This window comes from Macaca fascicularis, chromosome 11, assembly GCF_037993035.2.
Source record: "Macaca fascicularis isolate 582-1 chromosome 11, T2T-MFA8v1.1".
Taxonomy (NCBI): domain Eukaryota; kingdom Metazoa; phylum Chordata; class Mammalia; order Primates; family Cercopithecidae; genus Macaca; species Macaca fascicularis.
In genome coordinates, this window is record NC_088385.1 from 86,993,561 (window position 1) to 87,018,527 (window position 24,967).

The 24,967-nt window shown below is 37.2% G+C and overlaps 1 protein-coding gene across 1 annotated transcript in view; it reads left to right on the forward strand.

Moving 5' to 3' along the window:
* Positions 1 to 10,499: 10,499 nt before the first annotated feature.
* Positions 10,500 to 24,967, forward strand: part of OTOGL (otogelin like) — a 170,794-nt gene continuing 156,326 nt past the window's right edge. Inside the window, exons 1-6 of the mRNA XM_005571630.5 lie at positions 10,500 to 10,680; positions 12,026 to 12,065; positions 13,131 to 13,179; positions 18,634 to 18,700; positions 20,835 to 20,933; positions 23,140 to 23,294. Of these exons, the coding sequence (XP_005571687.3) occupies positions 10,602 to 10,680; positions 12,026 to 12,065; positions 13,131 to 13,179; positions 18,634 to 18,700; positions 20,835 to 20,933; positions 23,140 to 23,294 (489 nt within the window). The 5' untranslated portion in view covers positions 10,500 to 10,601. The remainder of the gene's footprint in view (positions 10,681 to 12,025; positions 12,066 to 13,130; positions 13,180 to 18,633; positions 18,701 to 20,834; positions 20,934 to 23,139; positions 23,295 to 24,967) is intronic.

Here is a 24,967-nt window from a genome sequence, read left to right on the forward strand (position 1 = left end):
GAAATCTGGTTTGAATTAGTTTCTTTTCTCAATTCCATACCTTCCATCCTAGACCAAACAGCTGTCATCTCTTGTGGACTACAGTGGTTTCCTGTGGCTGTTTTCCTCCATTTAGCTTTGTTCTCCTTGAATACAGAGTGATCTTGAAATTAAAATATACATAGCCTGTAATATGTGTGTGCATGTTTATGTGCAATATATTGGTACATGTGTACATATGTGCATGCACACAATACTGTTTATATTACTCCTTTGCTTCGAACTTTCTTTTAGCTTCTGTTATTGGGATAAGGTTCAAAATCTTACAATGGTCCAAAGCACTTGAATGACCTCACTTTGCTATACCCACAGCCCAGCCTTGTACTATTCTCTCCCTAGCTTACTTTGCTCCGGTCACACTAGGTCTTTTATTTTCTCAAACTTACCAGGCTTTTTCCTTCTTAAAACATTGACATAAGCTATTTTCTCTGCCTGGTGGGATCTTGGTTCTTTGGCTAACTCCAGTTCTCAGTTTAAAACCCTTTCCTAGAAGACCTTCTAGATCCTTCCCTTTCCTGAGAGGCCCTTTCAAGGCATCTTGTATTTTTCTTTAATAACAACACACAACTGCAGTTGAATGATTATTTTTATAATGATTTTAATGTTGTTTTCCTCACTGAATTGTAATCTTTGAAGAGAGAAGCCATCTTACTCGTTTATCTATTTCTTCTGCTTATCAATGTAATAATAGTGCCCATTGAATTAGTTTAATAGATGATTTGTGTAAGTTTTATTTGTATAAAATTCACACCATCTAACTTACGGTTTTACTCATAATAAATATCCCAGAAATTATATTAATAATTATTAATAATTTTCATGATCTCTTGCCTTTTTCTCTCTGCCTGCTTCTAGGAGTCTCTGTTCTCTGTTGTCTATATGAAAAGAGGTCTTTGTGAGATATTTGTGTGAGGCTGCATGCAATGTAGCTCAAACCAGGAGGCAAGCCAGATGTTGGATTCTGAATTGCAGCACATTACTATCAGATAGCTTTAAACAAAATGACCCTGGAAACTTAATGAATCTCAGTTGCTTACAGGATGAAGTCCATATAAATTAGTTGAAACGTAGGGTTTTGTATCATCTGAACTTTTCCTCTCTTTCTAATCTCATTTCCCATTACACTTCACCCCATGCTCCAATCCTTCCCACTGAGCTCTACAAGTACATCAGGAAAAGGAGATGACCATTGGCATCATCATTATCATCATTGCCACTAACAATATTTACTAAGCATTGATCTAGGTCAAATACTGCGTGTGAGCCTGCGGGGAAATGCAAGATGCATAAGTCAAGATCCCAGCTCTTAATCACCTATAAACATAGTAGAAGTGACAGGTATACACATGAAAGATAAATAGGAATATAAGCTAATTAAATTGTAAGTGCCAAGGAGTAGTTAAGAGTGGGAGCATGATTTCCTGAGATGTGAAATAGTGCTCTGCATTAGGTTTATGTGTCCACAAATAAATGTGACTGTGGAGAAACAAGGAAAGGTAAGGAGAGGATATTTACTGTTCCACTTTTCTCTATGAAGACAATTCCTGTGATTTATCCATTGCTTTTGTACTCCTCCTTCTCCCTCATCTTCAAAGCTATTGTAACTGCAACAAGAATTCATAATACAAATGAACAGATATTTTTCAGTGATTGAGAACCCTCATCCAAGACTCCTTGAGCCCTTGGCTTGCGAACTTGGGAGATGTCATTTTACAAGCTCAAATATATTAGCCTGACCTGTAGAGGGCAATGCTTAGATTCATCCACATGGAGCAGTTAGCCTCGTCTATTGGATTGAGGCCATGCACAAAAACACTGAGCAAGAAGAGGCTTTGATAACTCTGCTTTCCCCAGGGTCTTATAGCAGAGGCATACATTAATTCATTCAGTCAACAAATATTTTTGAAATACTGTGTTCAGTAATGAGCAAAAGAAGATATTATGATGTGTGTCATGCCCTCAAAAATTCATAGCAGGTAAGACGGACTCATACAGAAATAAATAGATATATACATACTGTGATGAGAAAAATGGTAGTGGCGTGAATGATCTACATCTCACAGAAGGCTGAACACCTTGTCAATGGAGGAAGCCTACACCAAAAGGATAATGTTTAAATTTAATCTAGAAGAGAAGCAAGAAATAGCTTTGCTCTGGTGGAAAAATACTGTAGGTATTGGTGCCCATTTGCCTATAGAGATGCCACAACCCTGTGACACCTCCCATCTGTTTTCCCAGAGGTAGTAGCCCTTAGGCATAACCTATGGAGGCAAGTGGAACTGGATGTTTTCTTCTAGGCCTGGTGAATTGTTTTTCTTGCCAAAGAAACCTCTTTGAGGTTGTTTCTTGTTGGAGTCTGTGTTGGTCCGTTTTGCATTGCTATAAAGGAATACCTGAGACTGGGTAATTTATAAAGAAAAGAGGCTTATTTCGCTCTTGGTTTTCAGGCTGTACAACAAGTGTGGTGCCAGTATCTGCTTCTGGTGAGGGTCTCAGGAAGCTTCCAATCATGGTGGAAGGTGTAGGGGGAGCAGGACTGTCACATAGCGAGAGAGGGAGCAAAAGAGCGAGGTGGGGAGATCTGAGACATATTTTAGCAACCAGATCTCATGGTAACTCATTACCACAGGGAGGGCACCAAGTGATTCATGAAAGATCTGTTCCCCACGACCCAAGCAATTCTGACTAGGCCCTACATCTAACATTGGAGGTCACATTTTAACGTAAGATTTGAAGGGGACAAACATCTAAACCCCATCAGAGTACTCTCCACATGCTTCCTCGTTCTCTTGGACTAGTGGCTACCCAGGACATATACTTATAATGGACTTCATAAAAGAAAGACAACCATCCAAAACTCCCAATCACAAAGCAAACGTCTGCAGAAGTTATGCCTGCTATCATTACACTGGCCAGAGAAAGTCAGTTGGCCAATTCAAACATCAATGAGCAGGGAAAATATAATTTTTCTACCTCAATAGGAGGTATAATAAAGCTACTTAGAAGAGCAAAGGGATATCTCTAATTCTATGTCAGTGAGGCAATGAATGAAGAACTGGGAATAATAACCTAATCAATCCAAGGGCATTCCTGCCTGCTGCTCTCTGCATTCCACCATCTGATTCTTAAATGAATGCTTTTATCCTGAAGCCACTCAGTGTCAAAAAGAGCCTGATAGATCTCCAATCCTGTCAGAACTTCCCTGTGTCATTAAAGTTTCCCTGACTCCCACCAATGGAGCACATAATAGAAATCTAGCTCACAGGTTCTCTTGGTTCTGACTCCTGATAGCAGAAGAGTGAGCTGGACTCAGCAGAAGGCTTGGTGGCCTTGAGATCACTTCACAGCACTTCATTTCTGTTCCTGTTCAGTTTCTCACTTACAACCTTTATCCTCTTGTCTAATAGCTTTCCTTTATTTTTTTTTATTTTTTATTTTTTATTTTTATTTTTTTTGAGATGAAGTCTCGCTCTGTTGCCCAGGCTGGAGCACAATGGTGTGATCTCAGATCACTGTAACCTCCACCTCCCAAGTTCAAGCAATTCTCGTGCCTCAGCCTCCCAAGTAGCTGGGATTACAGGCATGCACCACCATGCCTGGCTAATTTTTTTGTATTTTTAGTAGAGACTGGGTTTCACCATATTGGCCAGGCTGGTCTCAAACTCCTGACTGCAGGTGATCCACCTGCCTGGGCCTCCCATAATGATGAGAGTATAGGCATGAGCCACTGCACCCAGCCTGTCTAGTATCTTTCAAGGAGGTGTTTCTGGGAAAATGTACCTTTATCTTTTTGCATGTATACATTCCAATTCTCAATTTTTTCCTATATCTAAATGGATGATTTGGGGACCTTGGAGTAGTAGAACCCCATCTAATTCATAGCACCCCTCAGCAGAAGGCCATGTTATTAGTCAGGGTTCTCCAGAGAAACAGAACCAAGAGTTACTGGATAGATGTAGTCATGGAAACCACCGCTTGTATCTTTGCTTCCTTCTGAACATCTGCTCCATTCTCATACTTCTTTCTGCAGAATAGCTCTTGTTTTGGTTATTTAATAGCATGCACATGACTAAAAAATAGTTGCCATCTCCACTTCTGCTGGACCACAAAGCTCCAGGGCCCACAAGCTTATGTCAACATATGGCCTTTTCCCTGTGATTTACATTTCAATACCTGAGAATGGGAATCAGATCAGTGTTAGGACTACCAATATGTTATATTGCTTAGCATCAAGTGACTATTGCTGGTGGCCAGAGTGTGAATGCATTCATTTTCTATTGCTGCTATAATAAATTACCACAAATTTAGTAGCTTAAAGCAATGGACATTTATCTTATAGATCTGGATATCAGAAGGCTGAAATAGGACACTGGGCTAACATCAAGAGGTCGGCAGGACTGTATTTGTCTGGAAGCTGTAGTGGAGAATCCATTTTTTGCCTTTTCTAGTTTCTAGAAGCTGTGTGCTTCATTTCTGATTGATTTTTCCATCTTCAAAAAATTTTTTTTCACTTATAAGGACCCTTGTGATTATATTTGGCCCTCACTTATAATCCAGGATAATCTCCCCATCTCGAGATCCTTAATCATGGGCTGCAAAGGCTGTTTTGTTATGTTAAGTAAAATTCACAGGTTCTGGGAATTAAGACACAGACATCTTTGTTGAGGGGGTGGAGAGGAGCACCATTATTCCATTATTCATAGTGAGGATCATAAAGATGTGCTGCCAATGGAACAGAGGCTGTGAGTGGGAGGAGTTTCTTTGCATAAAGAGTGAGGTAAGAATACGAAAATTAAGTAACACGTCTACTTCCGTCTACTTCATTTTTCCATCCTCTGTTTCTTTCCCCTCCAGTGGAATCTGTCAGCACTCTCACATTTGTAATTTGCCTGGACTTCTTTTTCTTACTAGATTGAACTAGTATTTAATTTTCTCAAAGCTAGATTCTCTCTTTATTATAATGCAGATGCCTAATCCCCTTAGACTTGATGAGAAAATATGAGACGCCAGGAAGGATGGTTTGGGAATCTGTGCTGCTAATGGGTTCACTAGGGAATTCTTGCACACACCAAAGTTTAAGAACCACCTCTGTATTCTCAGTAAAGCTGATAAGCTTATCTTGTTAGAAGAGAAGACTGAAGAAAACCTTCCAAAGGAACTAGTGTATTTTCACTGCAGCTTTTGGGAGATAATGATAACAATTTTGCATGTAACTCAGTAAGACTCTAATTCAGGCTGGGGGAAGAGGTGGTCATGTCAAGATAAAGGGGAAGCCTTTTTATGGGCTGATCAAGATTTTTTTGACTCTCAAATCTCAATGAAGGGCATAGTTCTTTCTAAGTTATGTTTTCATACTGATTTGTGCTGTGTCAAATATCATAGTAACGCCATATCTCCAAAGGCAGTTTACCATATCAATCTTGCCAATATAGGGGAAGCAGAAGATGACGGGCTAACGTTTGACACTCCAGTGGCTCTTGTCATAGACCAGATTGCCAGGGGTCTGATTTGGAAACTTGCTGTTGTATAAAGTAATCCAATCATGACATTTTGGGATTTGACAGGTTTTGTTTTATAATTTAAACAATTGGATCCAAGTATAGCATGTTTTCTTTACAAATTTACAGTTACTTAATTTGAAGAACTTTTGTTTGTAAGTAAGCTAAGTAAGTTGTAATTAAGTTGAAAAAGTAAGAAAGAAAATATATAAAGTAACCTAGAAAATAAAATCATGTAATTTTTGATGCTTGGTGGTTTAGTTTTAATAATATGGCAGATTACATGATATAAAAATCTTCTAAGTATAAAGTACTTGGAAGTACTGAATTTAACAAAATAGTCAACCATGTAAATGGTTGAGTGAGTTCACTAGGATGTAAGGAATATTACCAGAGACCAAAAACAAAACAGAAACTGGACTTGGTTTTCCTTCACTTTATGTTTGGGATTTGAATTTATACTCTGTGGTCTGTGAACCCTTAAGCTAAGAAATTAACGTGAAACTCCCTGGAGCACTTGACAGAAGTTGGTACAAAATCTTTTTTGGAGGGCAATATCCTCAACTTTGGTGGTAAAGGATTCCCATAGAAAATGCCCTGCCAGACATGGACCCCAAATTCAAAATTACAAAATCCATGAAGTCATCTATCCTAAGTGAGAGAAACAAACAACAAACAACAAGATTAGAACCACCCCTACTGCCGCTAAAAAACTGAAATAACATTCTTTCTCAACAACTCTAAAATGAGTACATAAAAATTATTGAAGATATAAAGGAATTCAGAGCATGAGAAACCAACTTTATGGCATAAAATAGTGCCTTACATTAATATTTTCACTATGTGGTACAAGTGCAATGTGTTATAGTAGTTCAGAGAATGAAGACAGCTGCAGAAACTGAACTTGATGCTAAAATGTTGACAAGATAAAATTTAGTTGGAGAAACATTACTTCTTTCAAGGTATCACTTAGATATTGCAAATCAATGGCATCACAGCAAGTTGAAAAACAAATATCACTATAAAACATAACACATTAATTTCTGGGGATGAGTGTTAAATTGAAATCATGACCAACACAGATACTGTTTATGAAATATAATCATATCCTTATTCAGAAAAGGTAAGATAGATGCCACTTCTAAAATTATATGAAACATCCCAGAAATTGCCAAGCAATGCACATCCAGAAAGCATAAATAGAATACTACAAACCATCTTGCAATAAGACAGTTACATTCAGAGGGGCAAACATCATCTTAAAGATATAGGATTCTATTTGCTGGCTCAATGATAACATAAATTCTGGATAAAATCTACGAACTTGAAATGTGTTAGGTTTAGTAACACAAGTAAAGAGTATTTGCATTTCACTAGCAGAATGCGATATTAAGGGAGTCAAAGGTTATCTACTTGAAATTTGTTGTCAGTTGATGAAAAATGAGTGTTGTATAAATCACCAAACAAGTTAACTTTCTTCAAAGATGATGAGCTTCATTACAAATAGACCTGTTATTATCATTGACATACCTACTATTCGATAAAAATTTTCCCATTCTTGACAGTTGTTTTAATGTGTTGGGTTGAGGCCAATAGGCTGTCAGGTGTCAACTTTCTAAAGATCATATTCCATGTGGGAAAATGAGCAGTGCTTTTGTAGCAGAAAGGGAACTGTTTATTGCTTGCATTATGTAGTTGTCTCAGACTTCTTATGAACTTAATATCACTTCACAAGCTGGTGGCTGACTTACTTTTTGCCAAAGTTCCTTTGTCAGGGTGGAATGAAATATAAAAGCTGTCAATTATGTTTTGACAGTAATAATTACATGTAGCAACAGTCATAAATTGCATTTTTTGTGGCTCTGAGTCTAATCTTTTATCTAAACTCGCATCTATTGTAGCTATTTAAGGAAGTCTATTTTGCTTATTTTCACGCAGGCTACCATTTCATGTATCGAGTTCATAATGTAGTTAGTTGAAAAAGGACTTGGGATTTTTGTTACTGTTCTCTTTGCCATTGTTCATTCTCCTTTTCTAACATTTTTTCCTACTATGAGCCTGGATGGAAGAGGAGCAGAGAGAAGACATACACCAAAGCTCTATGTATAAAATAATAGCAACCCTGAAGCTTCCTCTTGCAAATTCTACTATTTTTTCTTTCTTTATTTTTTGAGACACGGTCTTGCTCTGTTGCCAGGCTGGAGTGTAGTGGTGTGACCTCAGTTCCCTGCAACCTCGACCTCCTGGGCTCAAATGATCCTTCCACCTCAGCCTCCATAGTAGCTGGGACTACAGGAGCATGCTACCATGCCTAGCTAATTGTTTTGGGTTTTTTTTTTTTTTTTTTTTGTAGAGGCAGAGTTTCATCATGTTGTCCAGGCTAATCTCAAACTTCTGAACTGAAGTGCAGCCTCCCAAAGTGCTGGGACTACAGGCGTGAGCCACTGTGCCCAGCCAAATTCTACCAGACAAAACAACTTAACAGTTTTTAAATACGTATAGTTCAAAACAGAAAAATAGTCACAAAAACATCAAGTAATACAGGCTTGCACTTTTCAACTTTATTCAGTGAAAATGACTGTGATGCTTTCGAATAGTTCGAAAAGTTCAGAGTTACTACATGTTAATTAAGTACATAAAAATACCAAAGTTTGTATCAGAAGCACATAATTTTCACATGACTTAACATTGCTGCCTAATACCCTTTTTTACTAAGTTCTAATAGTGTTAGAAATAGCTATAATTATTATAAAAATGTTTATTTTATTGAACTATAAAATTTAACTTTGGTTTATGCTTGAGATTTTTCCATATGGCTGTTATTTTTGGATTTTTTTTCTTTCTTTCTTTGAGATGGAGTTTCATTCTTGTTGCCCAGGCTGGAGTGCAGTGGCGTGATCTCTGCTCACCATTAGCTCTGCCTCCTGGGTTCAAACGATTCTCCTGCCTCAGCCTCCCAAGTAGCTGGGATTGCAGGCATGCACCACCACTCCCGGTTATTTTGTTTTGTGTTTTTAGTAGAGACGGGGTTTCTCCATGTTGGTCAGGCTGGTCTCAAAACTCCTGACCTCAGGTGATCCGCCTCCCTTGGCCTCCCAAAGTGCTGAGATTACAGGCCTGAGCCACCACACCCAGCCCTGAGTTTTGGAAATTTTTAAGTCAAGCAAAAAAGTCAAACAGTTAGTAGATTAGGAAAAATAATCCTGAAGTTGATTTATAGATTTTTCGTATTGTAGGTTAAGTTATATGGGAAACTGTGAAGACAAGAGAAACTATTGTAAAATAAGGAGCAGACTTAGTAATGCATATTGGTTATGTACATTTCAGCTCTTTTCAGAAAGAGTCAATAAACATTCTGCATAAACAAAATTAATTCCCTTAATTAAAAATATTTTGTTGGGGAAAAGTATTGTCTTCTAAACAGATTTCAATCTTAGCCTTTTAATTTACTTTATAGTCACATATTCTCAAGAATCTAAAATATTTTATACTTTTGCTTGTGGTTGAGTAAATATATATTTTGGACTAATATTTAGAATGTAACTATACATAAGTTAATTATGTTAGACTTATAAGATTGTCTAATTAGTTCAAGAGTAATAGACTAGTAACCTTTCAATAAATAATATTAAATACATACTGTACTTCAATTAATTAAACCTATTAATTAAAAATTCAAAATGACTGTGAATGTGTGTGTACATGTGTGTGTGCTGGAGGGGGGACAGGCACATAGCTACTTTATAATTTTAGTGAAATTTGTTTGTATTTTCATGCTTAAACTTTTTCCTTTATAGACAAACATCTGTTGGCTCATGGAATTAGCTATTATTTCAGCAATGGAAAGGCATTAAGGTCATCTAGAGCAAGAGTAAATGATTATCGGATTTGGAACACAAACAGGAAACTGTTTGTATAATGAACATTGGACCATGTAACATTAGTTAGGATATCAAGAATACTTAATAGAAAAGACTCAGAAGTCATTGCAGGAGAATTGTCTGGGCACAACAGGATGTTAACAACTGCTGTGCCTTTTTGTTTCATAAAGTACTTCTGTGTGGTTAGACATTCCTTACTACTGCACACCTGTCTGTTAAATCTTTGATAATAGTGCAGTTAACTCATGGGATCTGCTGTAGAAATGTGCACCCGCTATATAAGAATGGTTTTCACTAATGTGTGGAGCTCAGATCTATAAAGTTCGTTATGACATATTAGAGCTCTTTTCTCATGCCAATGTAAGCAGTCAGTCCCTGTTGAAGAAGAGAGCTCCTAGTGCTGAAATAATAAGTCTGTTGTTTAATTGGATATTTGTCACAGAGGATGGAAAAACAGGGTGTGAAGGGAAGGTTTTCAGGGCTGGGTGAGTTACTTTATTTTCTTTTTAAAGTCAAGTATAGAATATTATGTTTTTTAAAAAATTGCTACTTTTGTTGCAGAATGTTTAACAGAAATATCTGTGGGCCCATGATCATGTCAACTTAAACTATACTATAATGGGACTTGAAAATATATGCATGTAGTTTTAGTGTACTTTTTAATTCCTAAAGCAGACTTTTAATTCTTAAAGAACATGTAGACATTCTAGGAAAGATGGACAGGGTTTTATTTCACCCTTTTTCAAAGGACAGTAATTATTTTATGAATACAATTATAAAATGCAATTAGATCAACAATTAGGAATAATGGTTATCTCTTATGGCTTCCGGAGATTTCAAGAGGTGTTTCTTTTTATTTTAATGCTGCTGTCTTGAGAAGGTAAAAAGGTTGATATAGGCTAAAAAGGCCTATGATGTGCAGGTGTGGGTGTAACTAATACGGGCTCAGGTAAGAAGCTGCCATGCATCACTAATGAGAGACTCAGCCAAAGGGTTGTCTGCAAGTTCTAAAGCTTCAGATGCTGTATGTAGTTGGAAAGCTTGGAATTCCTTTTTGAATTACTTTATTACATAGCTATATTTATTAGAATTTGAGTACACTACAACTATGCATACTTCTAAGATGCCATCATAATAAAGACCATCAATTTGGTTACATTTCAGGGAGAAAGGCTACACTGAAATGAACATTGTAAGAAAACTCAATTTAATGATACCGTGGAGTATATTCTTGCTTCATGTACTGCTGTTTTCATTACAAGGTAAGAACTCAGATTAAATGTTTATGTTAATTTATTGTATTTTTGTTTCTCTTACAATTTATACAAATAGTTTTCCCTTATAAAGCACTTTGAAGTCATTAGAATGAATTGTACTAAGTGATACTCAGATCACCTTTTAAAAAATTCTTAATAATGTAGATAATTTGGACCTTTTAGTTTTCATTTTTTGAGTCTTTGCAAAATGGCTAGTTAAAAATCATGCTTTTATTATGATATGCAATTGTATTAGAACCTTTTAGTTTTCATTTCTTGAATCTTTTTAAAATGACTGGTTAAAAATCACGCTTTTATCATGATATGCAATTGTATTAGAAGAAGCTCTGATTCTAACTTTTTTCTTCTAAATTATGATTTAAAATAATTGTCTATTTGCAATTTAAACATTTGAAATTTTATAATAAACTAAGAGCAATTGAGTACTTAAACTTTCTTCATGCCATCAACCCAAAGAATAGTAAAAAAATGTTTTAAGAATGACTAACATCTGGGGCTAAAAATTGATTTTAATTATTTTTATAGTAATTTTATTAATAAATTTTCTTGCTATTTGATTTTTTTTTTTGTTATGGAAAGCTTATAGACATACACAAAATTTAAATGAAATAACACACCTTCATGTGCCCTCACCCAGGTTCCATAACTATCAGCATTTTGTGGAACTAGTTTTACGCTGTTACACATTTTTTCTTGGAGTATTTTAAATTCATGAAATACATATTATATATTTTTAATAGATAAGCACTGTATCATACCTAACAAAATGGGGAAAGGATTTATTTATTTCCAGTTGTTGATTTTTAATCCCTGTAAAGGTCTGTATGCTTTGGAGCTTGTAGACGAAATTGGAGAAATTGCTTAAGTACAAAAGACTACAGAGGTCAAAGGTGCTATTTTCCAGTTCCAGTTGTAACTGAAACCCCAAGGAGAACGACGTCACAGAATCTTGAGAGCTGAGGAGACTTTACAGATAACTTGTCCAACACCATCATTTTATGGTGTGCTTGGTATTTTGTTTAAGCTTGGCAGGTACTAAGTGGTAGCACTAGAACTAAAACTTGGATCTCTGATTCCAAGACTAGAGCCTGTTCAATTGCATGGTGTGCCTGTGTAAATCCATGTATACTGCCCATTCTTTTTAGCTTATCAGTCACTCAGTGTCTCACAAGAAATGTGCTGGTCAAATCCCTCTAAAAAATGCAAAAATAACAGCAAACTTCGATCAGAATTTTAGAATTTAGGTTAAAATGTCCTTTTAAACAACTAGAACATGTAGCCAACATATTTGGATAATTTTTTTTCATTCTTATATATTTGTCTCTGGCAGAATATATCTGTGCATCATCTATATTGATGGGAACATCAAAGTGAGTATTTCTTGTTCTTTGTGTCCTCTAAAACATAAAGTTAATGGTAATAAGCAAATCTCAGCAGGCAACTAGATCTGCTTTTGAAAAAAATAAGTGAAATGTTTTACAAAAAAGTGTGAAATATACTTTAAAAAACATTTCTACAGATTAAAAATGATCTAGCATTCATTTCTTTATTTATGAAAATACTTCCTTTCCTTTTAATTACAAAGTATTTGTTTTCATTTTAATTATGAGGGGAGTCTTTGGTGGCTGTTGGTACTAAAAAGATATTACTTTCATTTCAAAGGTTTGTAATAAAAAGTTATATTCCATACTATTATCCTTTACATTATTATTAATATACATTATTGATAACAAATGTATTATGTTCATTTTTAGCAGAGTCACACAGTTTTTAATGATTAAAATAAACAATTGTTTTAGCAGTAAATAATGAAAATCATTTTTTGTACTAAACTGATCCGCTTAATAAAAAGCAGAATTCTATTCACCATTTGATTTTTTTAAAATAAAATGTTTATTGATAAATATAACACAAAAACAGAAAACATTATAAAGCAAATATATACTTTAGTGAATTATTAGCCATTTGATTTTGATAAATTACAATTTGATGTTCTTACTTACATTAATGTTAACTTGCCCTTTATGACATAGCATAGGAGAGAATTAAGTACTATGTTTGAAAAAAGGGAAGGTACAAATACTGACCTCACTAGATTTGCAAAATCATGTGGAGAAAATATTGCAAGGGTTGGTGCTACAATGTTACACTCTTTTGTTTATTTTTCTATCTCAAAGTTCCTTCCTAAAAGTCAGTTTACATCAAAGACTGGAGAAATTTGGGGACACTCCTGAATTTTGTAAAATGAGACAGCACCACCACCCAAATCTAACCCTTCCAGAAAGGGGAGGGAGGACCTTTTAAATGTTAAACCAAGAAAGACCTCTTTGATAAAGTGATGGAAATCAGGAGGAAAACACCAGCTCTCTCGGGAAAGGCTTGTTCAGGTTGCCTAGGGGCCTTTGACTATACAAGTTCTTTTTGTTTTCTTCCAGAAACGGGTTTAATGAAAATCGACAGAAAAGAGCTCTTTTAGCAGCACAGGTAGGTTATGCTTCAGGTGGAGAGAGAGGCAGAGAAATAATCCATTCTGTGTTGGACTCTGCTGTCACTTCAACAATGAGACCTTTGTGGAGGGGAATAAAATGCTAAGAACAAGATAGGAAGGAGGAGGAAGAAGCAAAGTAACCTCTATTGCTTTTCTACGACCATCAAATTCATGCTCAGGTCACATCGACTTGTTTGGAATAAAATACATTTCTTTTTGCTATTCAGCTCAGTTACCTACTAATAGACTTGAGGCATTTAATCCCATGTACTTGCCAGAAAATTAGAAGTAGTTTAAAAATTAAGCACAATATCAGTTAGGACAATGACAACAGTATAATGTACATGGAAAAAGGGGCCGAAAAAGGTGTAAATAATATGAATTAAATACTGCAAAAGGGCATCAGATACATCCTGATGTCCTGACAGAAAGTTTTTATAATGTCTGATAAATCTAAATTGTGGGTATCTCTGAATAGGTAACTTTTTTTTGGAGGGGCAGTGTAGCACTGCATTTGAGGAGACCTTCTTGCTTGGTTGCCTTCATATGAAGGATATTGGATAATTGCAATTTCTTCAAACTGGTTGGAATGCTCAAATGGATGGGCTTAAAAATATTTCTCTATAAAAGATGGATGGTAAAATACAGAATCCTAACTTAGCAAAGGCATTTCTTTGAAAAGGAATATGATTTGAGTATTTACATAGCAAGCAGCTTAAATATTCAAGGAAGTCTTTGTTAAAGGTTGAATTGCAAATAGTTTTTGTTAGCATTTTGTGATAGATGTCTGAATTTGTGTATTTTATAGTGTTAATTGAAGACAATTAGTAGTTAAATAGAAGACAGATCTGATATGCTGTTGTGTCTGGTTAGAAGACAGAACTGATTTATTCTTATCAAGAGTAGAGACCTTTTTTTTTTGTACCAGTGTTACTGGCAAGGGGTCCTGACCCAGATCCCAAGAGAGGGTTCTTCGTTCTCATGCAAGAAAGAATTTGGGGCAAGTCCACAGAGTAAAGTGAAAGCAGGTTTATTAAGAAGGTAAAGGAATAAAAGAATGGCTACTCCATAGGCAGAGCAGCAGCATAAGCTGCTTGACTGAGTATACTTGTAGTTATTTCTTAATCATATGCCAAACAAGAGATGAATTATTCATGACTTTTCCAGGAAAGGGACAGGAATTTCCCGGAAATAAGAGTTCCTCTTCCTTTTAGACTATATAGGGTAACTTCTGGATGTTGCCAGGGCATTCGTAAACTGTCATAGCATTGGTGGGAGTGTCTTTTAGCATGTTAATGCATTATAACTAGAGTATAATGAGCAGTGAGGACAACCAGAGGTTACTTTCATTGCCATCTTGGTTTTGGCAGGATTGGGCCGGCTTCTTTACTGCAGGGTCTTTATGACCTGTATCTCGTGATACTAGTCCTGCTGACCTCTTATCTCATCCTGTGACGAAGAATGCCTAACCTCTTGGGAATGCAGCCCAGCAGATCTCAGACTCATTTTACCCAGCCCCTATTCAAGGTGGAACCACTCTGGTTGGAGCGCCTCTCATACCAGAATAGGCAAAGGATTGTCTATGGAATGGAAACATATTTTTATTTTTCTTAAAAAGTGTTTTGTGTACTGATATACTTAAGTGTCAAATTGGGGTTATACTGTTGTCCATTTAGATGTTTTCAGGATTTGTATACTTTACTCCCTTTAGCAAGAATGAACAGCAGGAGACTTGTACTTCTATTTCCTAAGGCTAGAAAACGTGTCAAAATCATTTATTTTCAGAACAATTTTTAAAAGAAGAGGTTTCAACAGCGGGCAATGAGGTCATAATCTTGCACTGCACTGTTTAGAATTGGAATTTCATGTGTTACAAGGCCATTCTTATCCATAGATTCACTCTTCTGCTCTAGGAAAACAGAGCATCAATAGGTAGATAAGTGTGCAAATAATGACTCAGAAATATGTTGGCAATGAGGTGAGCAAGAAAGGGTAGGGGATGCAGACTTCTGTAAATAGTGTATTTGTGCGCTGCAATGATTTCCCATCTAAAGACTGTATTTCCCTGGGCTTCTCTCCGTCCTGCAGAGGTGTAATCAGGGAGGAGGAAGGATGGATTGTCCTCTTTTATCAGTCATGTGAATACATGCACCTACTGCCTGGGACTTTTTTGCATTTGCATTACATTCCAAAAATTCCTTTCCTGAAAGCAAGCCCTAAGACATAGACTTAGGTGCAGGTCATTTATTTGGAAGTGTACAAATAAAGGAGAAAGGAAAATGATGTGAAGAAGGGAGAAAATAAAATATGGGGTGTATTAATGAGGGGCTTTCTGCTGTAGGCAGCTGGAACTCAGTCTTATTGGAGACTTCTGAACCATGTAGAATGTGTCCTAGAAAAATTTCTAGCTTGAGGGAAGCCTCTGGAGAGCCTAAAATCTCCAGGAAGGCACTTTCTATAGTCTTTTCTGCTTGGACTCTGCCGTCAGGCAAAGGCAGAAAGAACCTAGTGCTGAAGTTGGAGGCTTTCAGTGTACACAGAAATCCAGATGAATTCCAAGGTGAATTCAGAGGTGGGCTGAGAGGATGTGAGGAGAGGCATCAACAAAGTCTGAGGGAGTCTTGGCTCTAAACACCCTTGGGAGACAGATTCCCATTTGAACCATGTCTCATTTTTCAGTTGGTATTTGTTGATGACATACCAAGGACAGTGCTAGAGATAGAAACAAGAATAGCAGTGCCTGTTACCTAGAAACTCCATCTGTTATGGAGGTAGTCTGATGAAGAAGTCATTTCTGTGCAACTGGTTCATTGAATCCAAGACAACCTCAATCATTTGCCATTATTTATATGACATAAAAAATAAATATGCTCCAATTATAAATGTAAGATGCCATTCTGACTTCAAATATGTCAATAAATAAACAAAATCTGCATGTCACACATTAGCCTTGGTGAAATGTATTATGATGTATGGGATGCTGGATAAACAGGATATTGTTGTAGCCAGAAAGGTGGTGTGCTAGGGAGTCATTCTAATTTCCATAAACAAGATGTGGATTGAGTTAGGTTAAAGGATATAGAGCGAAAAACAAATTATATACTTTTATCTTCCTCTAGTGTTATCCAGTGTTTTCAGTTTTTGCCTAATAGTAAAAACAGGTAGCACGTTTACAACTCTTTTCCTTTTTTTTTGAGACAAAGTTTCACTCTTCTTGCCCAGGCTGGAGTGCAATGGCCTGATCTCGGCTCACTGCAACCTCCGCCTCCTGGGTTCAAGCTATTCTCCTGCCTTAGCCTCCTGAGTACTGGGATTACAGGCACACAACACCAACGCTGGCTAATTTTCTGTATTTTTAGTAGAGATGGGGTTTCACCATGTTGGTCAGGCTGATCTCAAACTCCTGACCTCAGGAGATCCACCCACCTCGGCCTCCCAAAGTGCTGGGATTATAGGCGTGAGTCACCGCACCCGGCCTGCATGTTTACAACTCTTATTATGTGCCTGGCACTATTCTTGGTGTGTCATTCACATCATTTCACTGAATCCTTACAATTCTGTGAGGCAGGTACTTTTATAGACTGGGAAACTGAGGCTGAGCTGGTTGAATAATTTGTTCAAGGCGATAGGCCCTATGAGGTAGAGTAGAAGTCATTATACACTTTTAGTGAGTATCAGAGATGATTGGCTTCCATTAAAGGGATAGACATAAATCATTTCGGAGCCAAAGGAAGAAGGTTTTGGTGTCCAGTAATATCCGGGGCTGTGTCAGATTTAGGCAGCCAGAAGCAATGTGGCTGAAGAGAGAATAAGACTTGCTGTCTTGAAGGAATCGAGGTCATAGACTGTTGTTGCGTCTAACTTAGTTTGAAGGCAGAGGCAAGAACAAAAAGGGGAGATTGAACAGTGAGGATAAAACCTGGGAGTATTGAGAACAGGAGACAGTGAACTTGAGGCCATTGTGTGGGGCAAAGAGTTCAGAAAGAAATCTTCGAAGAGTGAGAGAATGTGTCTTTTATATAGCATGGACTGACATGATGGCGTGCGCCTGCAGTCTCAGCTACTCAGGAGGCTGAGGCAGGAGGATCGCTTGAGTCCAGGAGTTAAGCCCAGCCCAGGAAACTTAGCGAGACCCATCTCTTAAAAAAAAAAAAAAAAGATATAGCTTGGGTAGATTTTCCTGTTAAAGAAAAAAGTACTGAGATGGAAAATGTCAGAATAAAACTTAACATAAGAGAGACGAGAATCTGCTGAGAAACGACTTTGTTCCTGAAGTCGCATGGCTCATTTTCCCATCCTTCTTATCTTTCCCCCTTCTTCAGTTTTTCTAATATCATCTACTACTTAATTTGACAATTATTTGGCAAGTTTTGAGTGTGTTTATTCTGGTGAAATATAAGTGCTATTGGAAAGAATGTTGCCCCAGCCCATACACTCAGCTGCTGTGGAGTTGGAATAATAATCCACAATCAATTAATTTTAATAAGCCACAACTATTTGCTACTAAGCCATACAGATCTTTTAAAAACCTTACAATTTCATCTGGATTGCTTAGATTGATTGACATAAATCTCTTTATTGCTAATTTTCTGTGTGAGGCATTATGTATGTAAGATTTACGTACATGGCTTTAATTCATTATCCTAACTATGCAATGAGGGAAGTGCCATTATTGTTCCCCTTTTACAGATGAGTAAACAGAGGCACTAAGAGGTTAGGAAACTTGCCTAAGGGTAAGTAATTACGGAGTCAGGATTCTAATCCAGCTCCGTTTGATTCAAAATTCATGCTATTTACCACTACTCTGAACTACCTTGGGCTCTATAAAAAGATATATTTAAACGTTCTACGAACTTTAAAGTGTGAGTCAGCTCTTTGGAGCCTGAAGGTAACACACTGGCACCGAAACAGCAGATGCTTCTGTGGATGTTTTCTTTACCAATTGGTGTGCAGGCAGGCAGGACATCACCGTCTGTAGGTCTGTCAGCCCTACACATTTTTTTTTTCCAAACCTGTCTGCACCTGGAAGTGTCAGAGAACTGCTATTTCTGCAGGCAAAGCAGTCAATAATTCCAAAGGTTAGACTCCAACCAGGCTTCTTTCATGAGGTTGCGAGGTAGGTGGAGGGATTGGGGGCTAGGGGAAAGAGTGGGTGATGGGAAGGGGAGGGAGGATGGGAAGTGAGAACAGAACAGAGAGCAGATGAAGTAAATGACTTGTCAAAGTCATGTAAGAGGCAAAACCAAGACTTGAATGAGGTGTTCTCACCACAACCTCAGAGGCACCCTTTCTGCCTCATGGAGATGATAAGCCTCAATAACCCCAGAAAGTATAAAGTCAGCACTTTATCACTTCTGCATTTGTAGTTATTTTCTAGATGTACCAGTTTGCATGTTTGGCTTGAATTAAATAATTTAACTGTCTTGCATTCTCATTTCTTTCTTTCAAAGTTTGAAGCTACTTCTCCGAGATACTTTTTCCATGATGCTATTAATTGGGGTGAGAGCAAAATAAAAGGTCAGTGTTTATACTTAGGTTTTCATATTTGCTTTCTCAGAAAATCCCTTTGGGGGATATATTGAATCAAGTATTCATTGTTTCCATAAACCACATGAAGGAAAGTGAGTCAGGATGGTAATAATACCTAGTAATAATTTAAGTTCACTTCTTAGAGAAATTTGAGTTGTTTCTGAGAATAACCAGGGCCAAACATTTAGACAAACCTGATAACTGCATGACCAGGGAAGATGTCACTGAATATCAGAAACTGTTTTTTTGTGTGAATCAATTACTTGATCCCTATTTTTTGTTACCAGTTCCCCATTTCCATTAAGAAGAATGCTGATGGTAGTTTGAAATTTAATTTGAGTGGTAACTATGAAATAGAAATTATCATTGTTGTGTTTAAAATAACAATGATCCTCACCAGTTTTCATTTGATACTTGTTTTCAGGAGAATAAGCAGGACTGTAAATACATTTTTAAAGGCAATACATTTGTTTATCTAAATATTTAGCATCTCTTCATCAGAAAAATGCAAGACTGTGATCTAAGATAAACGGTAAATATAGATGTGCTCCTAGTGGAAACAACTGCTTTTAAGTTTATGAAGAACATCATTTTTTTTTAACCTGTATTTATGGACTAAGTTAAAACAGCATATTTTTTCCTCACTTAAGATATACTTGGAGATTTGTGCATTTTTAAAAGTAAAGAGACATTTTAGATCAATGGATCTTAAGGTGGAGAGGAATCATACGGGTTTTCAAATTCTTGCCTTTGGCAGAACTGTGGTCAAATGATCAATTATATAACTATCTTCTGGGAATTAAGATGTTCTCTCTTCTCCTCAAGTGTTAAATTCTTCCTGCTTGAGTTTTGCCAGTTGCCTCTTATTCTCTCCTTATTAGAGGAAATTTTTTCACTGATTCATTTGCATTTTTAAAACTCACTTAGGAGATGATGGTAAAATTAGGGTTAGAGTTCACAGTTACTTGCTTCCTCTTTTTAACATAATTTGTTGGGACAATTTTATAATTTTTCTTTCCATGAAAGAAATAATATTTTTGGTGACAGTAGTGACTTTGGCTTCTGCTTCATCAAAATTTAAGCATAGGTTTCTTTTTCTTTTTTCTTTTTTCTTTTTTTTTGGAGACGGTCTTGCTCTGTCGCCCAGGCTGGAGAGCAGTAGCATGATCTCGGCTCACTGGAACTTCTGCCTCCTGAGTTCAAGTGATTCTCCTGCCTCAGCCTCCAGAGTAGCAGGGATTACAGGTGTCCATCACCACGCCTGGCAGCATAGGTTTCAAAGAATGTGTCATTTGTAATTGAGCCTGAGGATTAATATACAAACCTCAAATGAAATGTTTAATCATTCTCTTCAAAAGCAGGAGTCTCCCTTTGAGTTTTATGCTTTGCCTGATCCCTCAAGTTAATGATAGTCCCGATTCTTTTTGTTGTTGTTGTTGAGACAGAGTCTAGCTCTGTCACCCAGGCTGGAGTGCAATGGCACAATCTCGGCTCACTGCAAACTTCACTGCCTGGGTTCAAGCGATTCTCCTGCCTCAGCCTCCCGAGTAGCTGGGACTACAGGCATGCACCACCACACCCAGCTAATTTTTGTGTTTTTAGTAGAGATGGGGTTTCACCATGTTGGCCAGGCTGGTCTCGAACTCCTGACCTAAAATGATCTGCCTGCCTTGGCTTCCCAGAGTGCTGGGATTACAGGCATGAGAGACCCTATTCTTTAATAGAGTGTTTGCTCCTTCCTGTAAGAGTAGCTGATGGGATGTGCAGCCAGCACCAAACTCCATCAACAGAATCATCTGCAGCTTGTGTATTTCTGGTTCTCATCATCTGGGACAGAGATTCCTTACATGGGAACTTGACCTTTGATTTGCTTGAAAGGGGCTAACCTTTGCCCTCAGGGTAGTTTGAGATGTGAGAGCCTGCCTTTCTTGCTTCACAGCACACATAATAAAATGAACTAGACAGAGACTTGATGGGTTTAGTTCTTTAGCTTAGCAAGGCAAGAGGCCGAGAGTTCTGTTTAAGTTAATAGTAATTACAATTTGTCCAAGCTGTATCTTGACATATTATGCTTAAAAGAACAAATGGATGCCAGAAGATCACTTTTTCTTCTCCCTCTCAGGTTCTTGTCCTTATGAATGCCTTAACGGAGCTTTCTGTTCTAAGACTGGAACATGTGACTGTCAAATATTTCAGGCTCTTGGGACAAGATGCCAGATCAGTAAGTTTCAGAGATGCTTATGAGAGAATTATGAGATACCAAGGAAAAAATTAAGGCATAATTTACTATAATAATGTTCATCCATTGGGGGTCGTATATTACCTAGAGAGCCCACAATTCATTCTCAGTTATTTGATGTAATTTAGAAACAATGTAAAACAAAAGTACATAGGGCCACTATCCCTTCTCATTGAACTCTCTTATTGCTTCAAGTATTTTTTCCACTTTCTATACTAATAGCCTATTATTATTATTGTTATTATTATTTTTTGAGACAGAGTCTCACTCTGTCACCCAGGCTGGAGTGCAATGGCACGATCTTGGCTCACTGCAACCTCTGCCTCCCGGGTTCAAGCGATTCTCCCACCTCAGCCTCCCGAGTAGCTGGGACGACAGGCACTCGCCATCATGTCTGGCTAATTTTGGTATTTTAAAAGTGGAGATGGAGTTTCACCATGTTGGCCAGGATTGTCTTGAACTCCTGACTTTGGGTGATCCTCTCACCTAGGCCTCCCAAAGTGCCGTGATTACTGGCATGAGCCACTGCACCCAGCCAGTAATAGCCTATTAAAACCAGGTTCTCATTCATCTCCCTTTTGCTTTATAAAACAGATTTTTTTATTTGGAGCCGGTCATTCTTTTGGACCTTTAATTAATTGGACATTTTGTATGTTAAAAAATAGTACTGAGACTTCTTCAAGGGCAGGGGCTTTTTTTTTTTTTTTTTTTTTTTTTAATAAACCTTTTATCCACAGTGTCTAAGAAAGGATTCTATGTCAATCATAATCAATAAATATTCATTTGTTTAATCAATATTTACTGGCATCTAGATCCCAGGCTAGGCATTAGGGATACAACGGTGAATAATACAAACCTGTTCCTGTCCTCCTGGAGGCTGCAGTCTAGAGAAGGTGATAAATACGCAACAGATACACAATAATTAAACTTGTGACAGGTGCTGTAAAGTAAAGTACAAGATGCTATGAAAATATGAAGCAGAGGTGAGGCATACTGTCAGGGAAGACTGCCTGAATAATGAATAATTCCGTGTTTTTTCCTGAAAAGGCCACAGTTGTCCAAGGCTTATAAATTTAGGTGGGAATCACAAAAATACAAGATGTAAAGAGTCACCCTTATCTTTATGCACCCCGCCCCAGAGTGTATCAAAATGTTTTACACGTATTGAGTGCTCAGTGAATGTTACTGATTTTCATATTATTCTAAAGAGAATAGTTTAGAGAACAAAAATGGAATAGAAGATTATCTACAAGGGTAAGAAAAAAAGGTAGGCATGACAATAGGAGATGCAGTTGTATGATTTAAGATAAATACTGCTTGAAATTTGGCCAGTTTGAGGTCATGAATTGTTAAATTCCAGCATACCTTTTTTTTTTTTTTCTGGAGACAGAGTCTTAACTGTCACCCAGGCTGGAGTACAGTGGCGCCATCTTGACTCACTGCAACCATCGCCTCCTGGGTTCAAGGGATTCTTGTGTCTCAGCCTCCTGGGTACCTGGGATTACAGATGCGTGCCCCCCACCTTGCTGGCTAATGTTTTGTATTTTAGTAGAGACAGAGTTTCACCATGTTACCCAGGCTGGTCTCAAACTCTTGAGCTTAGGCAGTCCGCCCACCTTGGCTTCCTAAAGTGCTAGGATTACAGGTGCAAGCCACCACTCCAGCCAAATTCCAGCATACTTTGAATGACTAATGCTCCCCACATCCAGGTCCCAGACACATAAATATGACTTTTTTTTGGTCAATGGTTATTTTTCTCTGTGGATACCATAAAAAAGCCATTTTTGAAAGACTAGAATACTCTGATGCTGCGTATGCTAATCTTTAGGACACTCAGTGGTGACATTTCTCTCTTTTCTGAGCCATCTTACTTGCTATATTACTATCACCTTTTACTGTATTATTTTCCATACTCCTTTTTTTTTCTTCTAGAATCTTTTTTTGGAAACAAAAATTCAGGAACTTTCTAACATAAATCTTCTTCACAACTACTCGGAAACCCTGTTTTATCAACTACTTTGATAGTTTTGAGAACAATTGGTAATTTTATGTTAGTTATTTCTTCCTGTGATATAGACCAAGGAAGGAAATTTGAATGAAAATTAGAATCATTTACGATGACTGACTGAACACTGCTAGAAACATGTAATTCATTTTGTCTACAAAATATTATCCTGTTTCTTTTCAGTACCAAACATGGGCAACGGCAGAGATGGGATTTGTAAAACTTGGGGACAGTATCATTTTGAAACATTTGATGGCATCTACTATTACTTCCCAGGAAACTGTTCTTACATTTTTGCAAAGGACTGTGGTGATTTGGAGCCTCGGTACACTGTATGGGTAGGTGATTGTAGGACATAATTAACTTAAAAATATTATCTCTGGAAAAGTATGTATTTTTAAAAGTACTTGGCAAATGATGCAAAATATATACTAATCATAGAATGAATACTTACTTTGAAGAGGGTTTGCATTCAGGTACCAACCGTATTACTTACGCTTCCTTCCTTCCTGATACTTCCAGTGAGATATGTCCAGCTGGTTTAATTTTTTGAAATGACACACTCAGTATGAATCAGAGGCTAACATTTATAAAATGGAGTGTATGAGTTACATAAGCACAGGCTATAGGATGGGAAGACGGACAACTAATTGCTAGGTTGTTTGATACTATATGACTGAGCTCAGAGAATTAATTCTTAGTTGCAGAATTCTTGACTCAAATGAATTCTTAGGAGACCTCTCAAAAATATAAGCTGTAGAGTGGCTCTAGTTGAATAAGGATATCAAGGACCTCTTTCCTTGGTTACCATCTTCTGAATTTCTAGGTATTTCAATCATTACCAGGAAACTGCTATTTTGTTCCATTTAAAAGCTACAGCTCTCCATAGCCAAAATATGTTTGAATCTCTGTTATGCTTTCCCTTTTTACTTATGTTGGGGCTGCCTACATTCTCCTCCTCTCTAAGGTGATACAAACATTAAAAGTAGTCCCTGAAGCTTGTTTTTTTTCCATAGGTTTTTGGGGGAACAGGTGGTGTTTGGTTACATGAATAAGTTCTTTAGTGGTGATTTCTGAGATTTTGGTGCACCCATCACCTGAGCAGTGTACATTGTACCCAATGTGTAGTCTTTTATCCCTCACCACCCTCACCACCCCCAGCCTTTCCCCTTGGTCCCCAAAGTCCATTGTATAATTCTTGTCCTTTTGCAGTCTCATAGCTTAGTTCCCACTTACGAGTGAGAACATGGATGTTTGGTTTTCCATTCCTGAGTTAGTTAACTTAAAGTAATGCTTTCCAATTCCATCCAGGTTGCTGCAAATGCCATTATTTTGTTCCTTTTTATGGCTGAGTAGTATTCCATGGTGTGTGTGTATGTGTACATATATATGTGTGTGTGTGCATGTATATGTATATGCATGTGTATATATATGGTATATATGTGTATATATGGTATATATGTATATATCTAATATTTTCTTTATCCATTCATTGATCGATGAGCATTTGGGCTGGTTCCATATTTTTGCAGTTGTGAACTGTGCTGCTATAAACATGCATGTGCAAGTACCTTTTTTGTATAATGACTTCTTTTCTTCTGGGGAGATACCCAGGAGTAGGATTGCTGGATCAAATGGTAGATCTACTTTTAGTTCTTTAAGGAATCTCTACACTCTTTTTCATAGTAGTTGTACTAGTTTACATTCCCAACAACAGTGTAAAAGTGTTCCCTTTTCACCATATCCACACCAACATCAATTATTTTTTGATTTTTAAATTATGGTCATTCTTGTAGGAGTAAAGTGGTATCGCATTGTGGTTTTGATTTGCTTTTCTCTGATAAATAGCGATGTTGATCGTTTTTTCATATGTTTGTTGGCCATTTGTATACCTTCTTTTGAGAATTGTCTATTCATGTCCTTAGCTCACTTTTTGATGGAATTGTTTGTTTTTTTCTTGCTAATTTAAGTTCCTTGTAGATTCTGTATGTTAGTCCATTGTTGGACATAT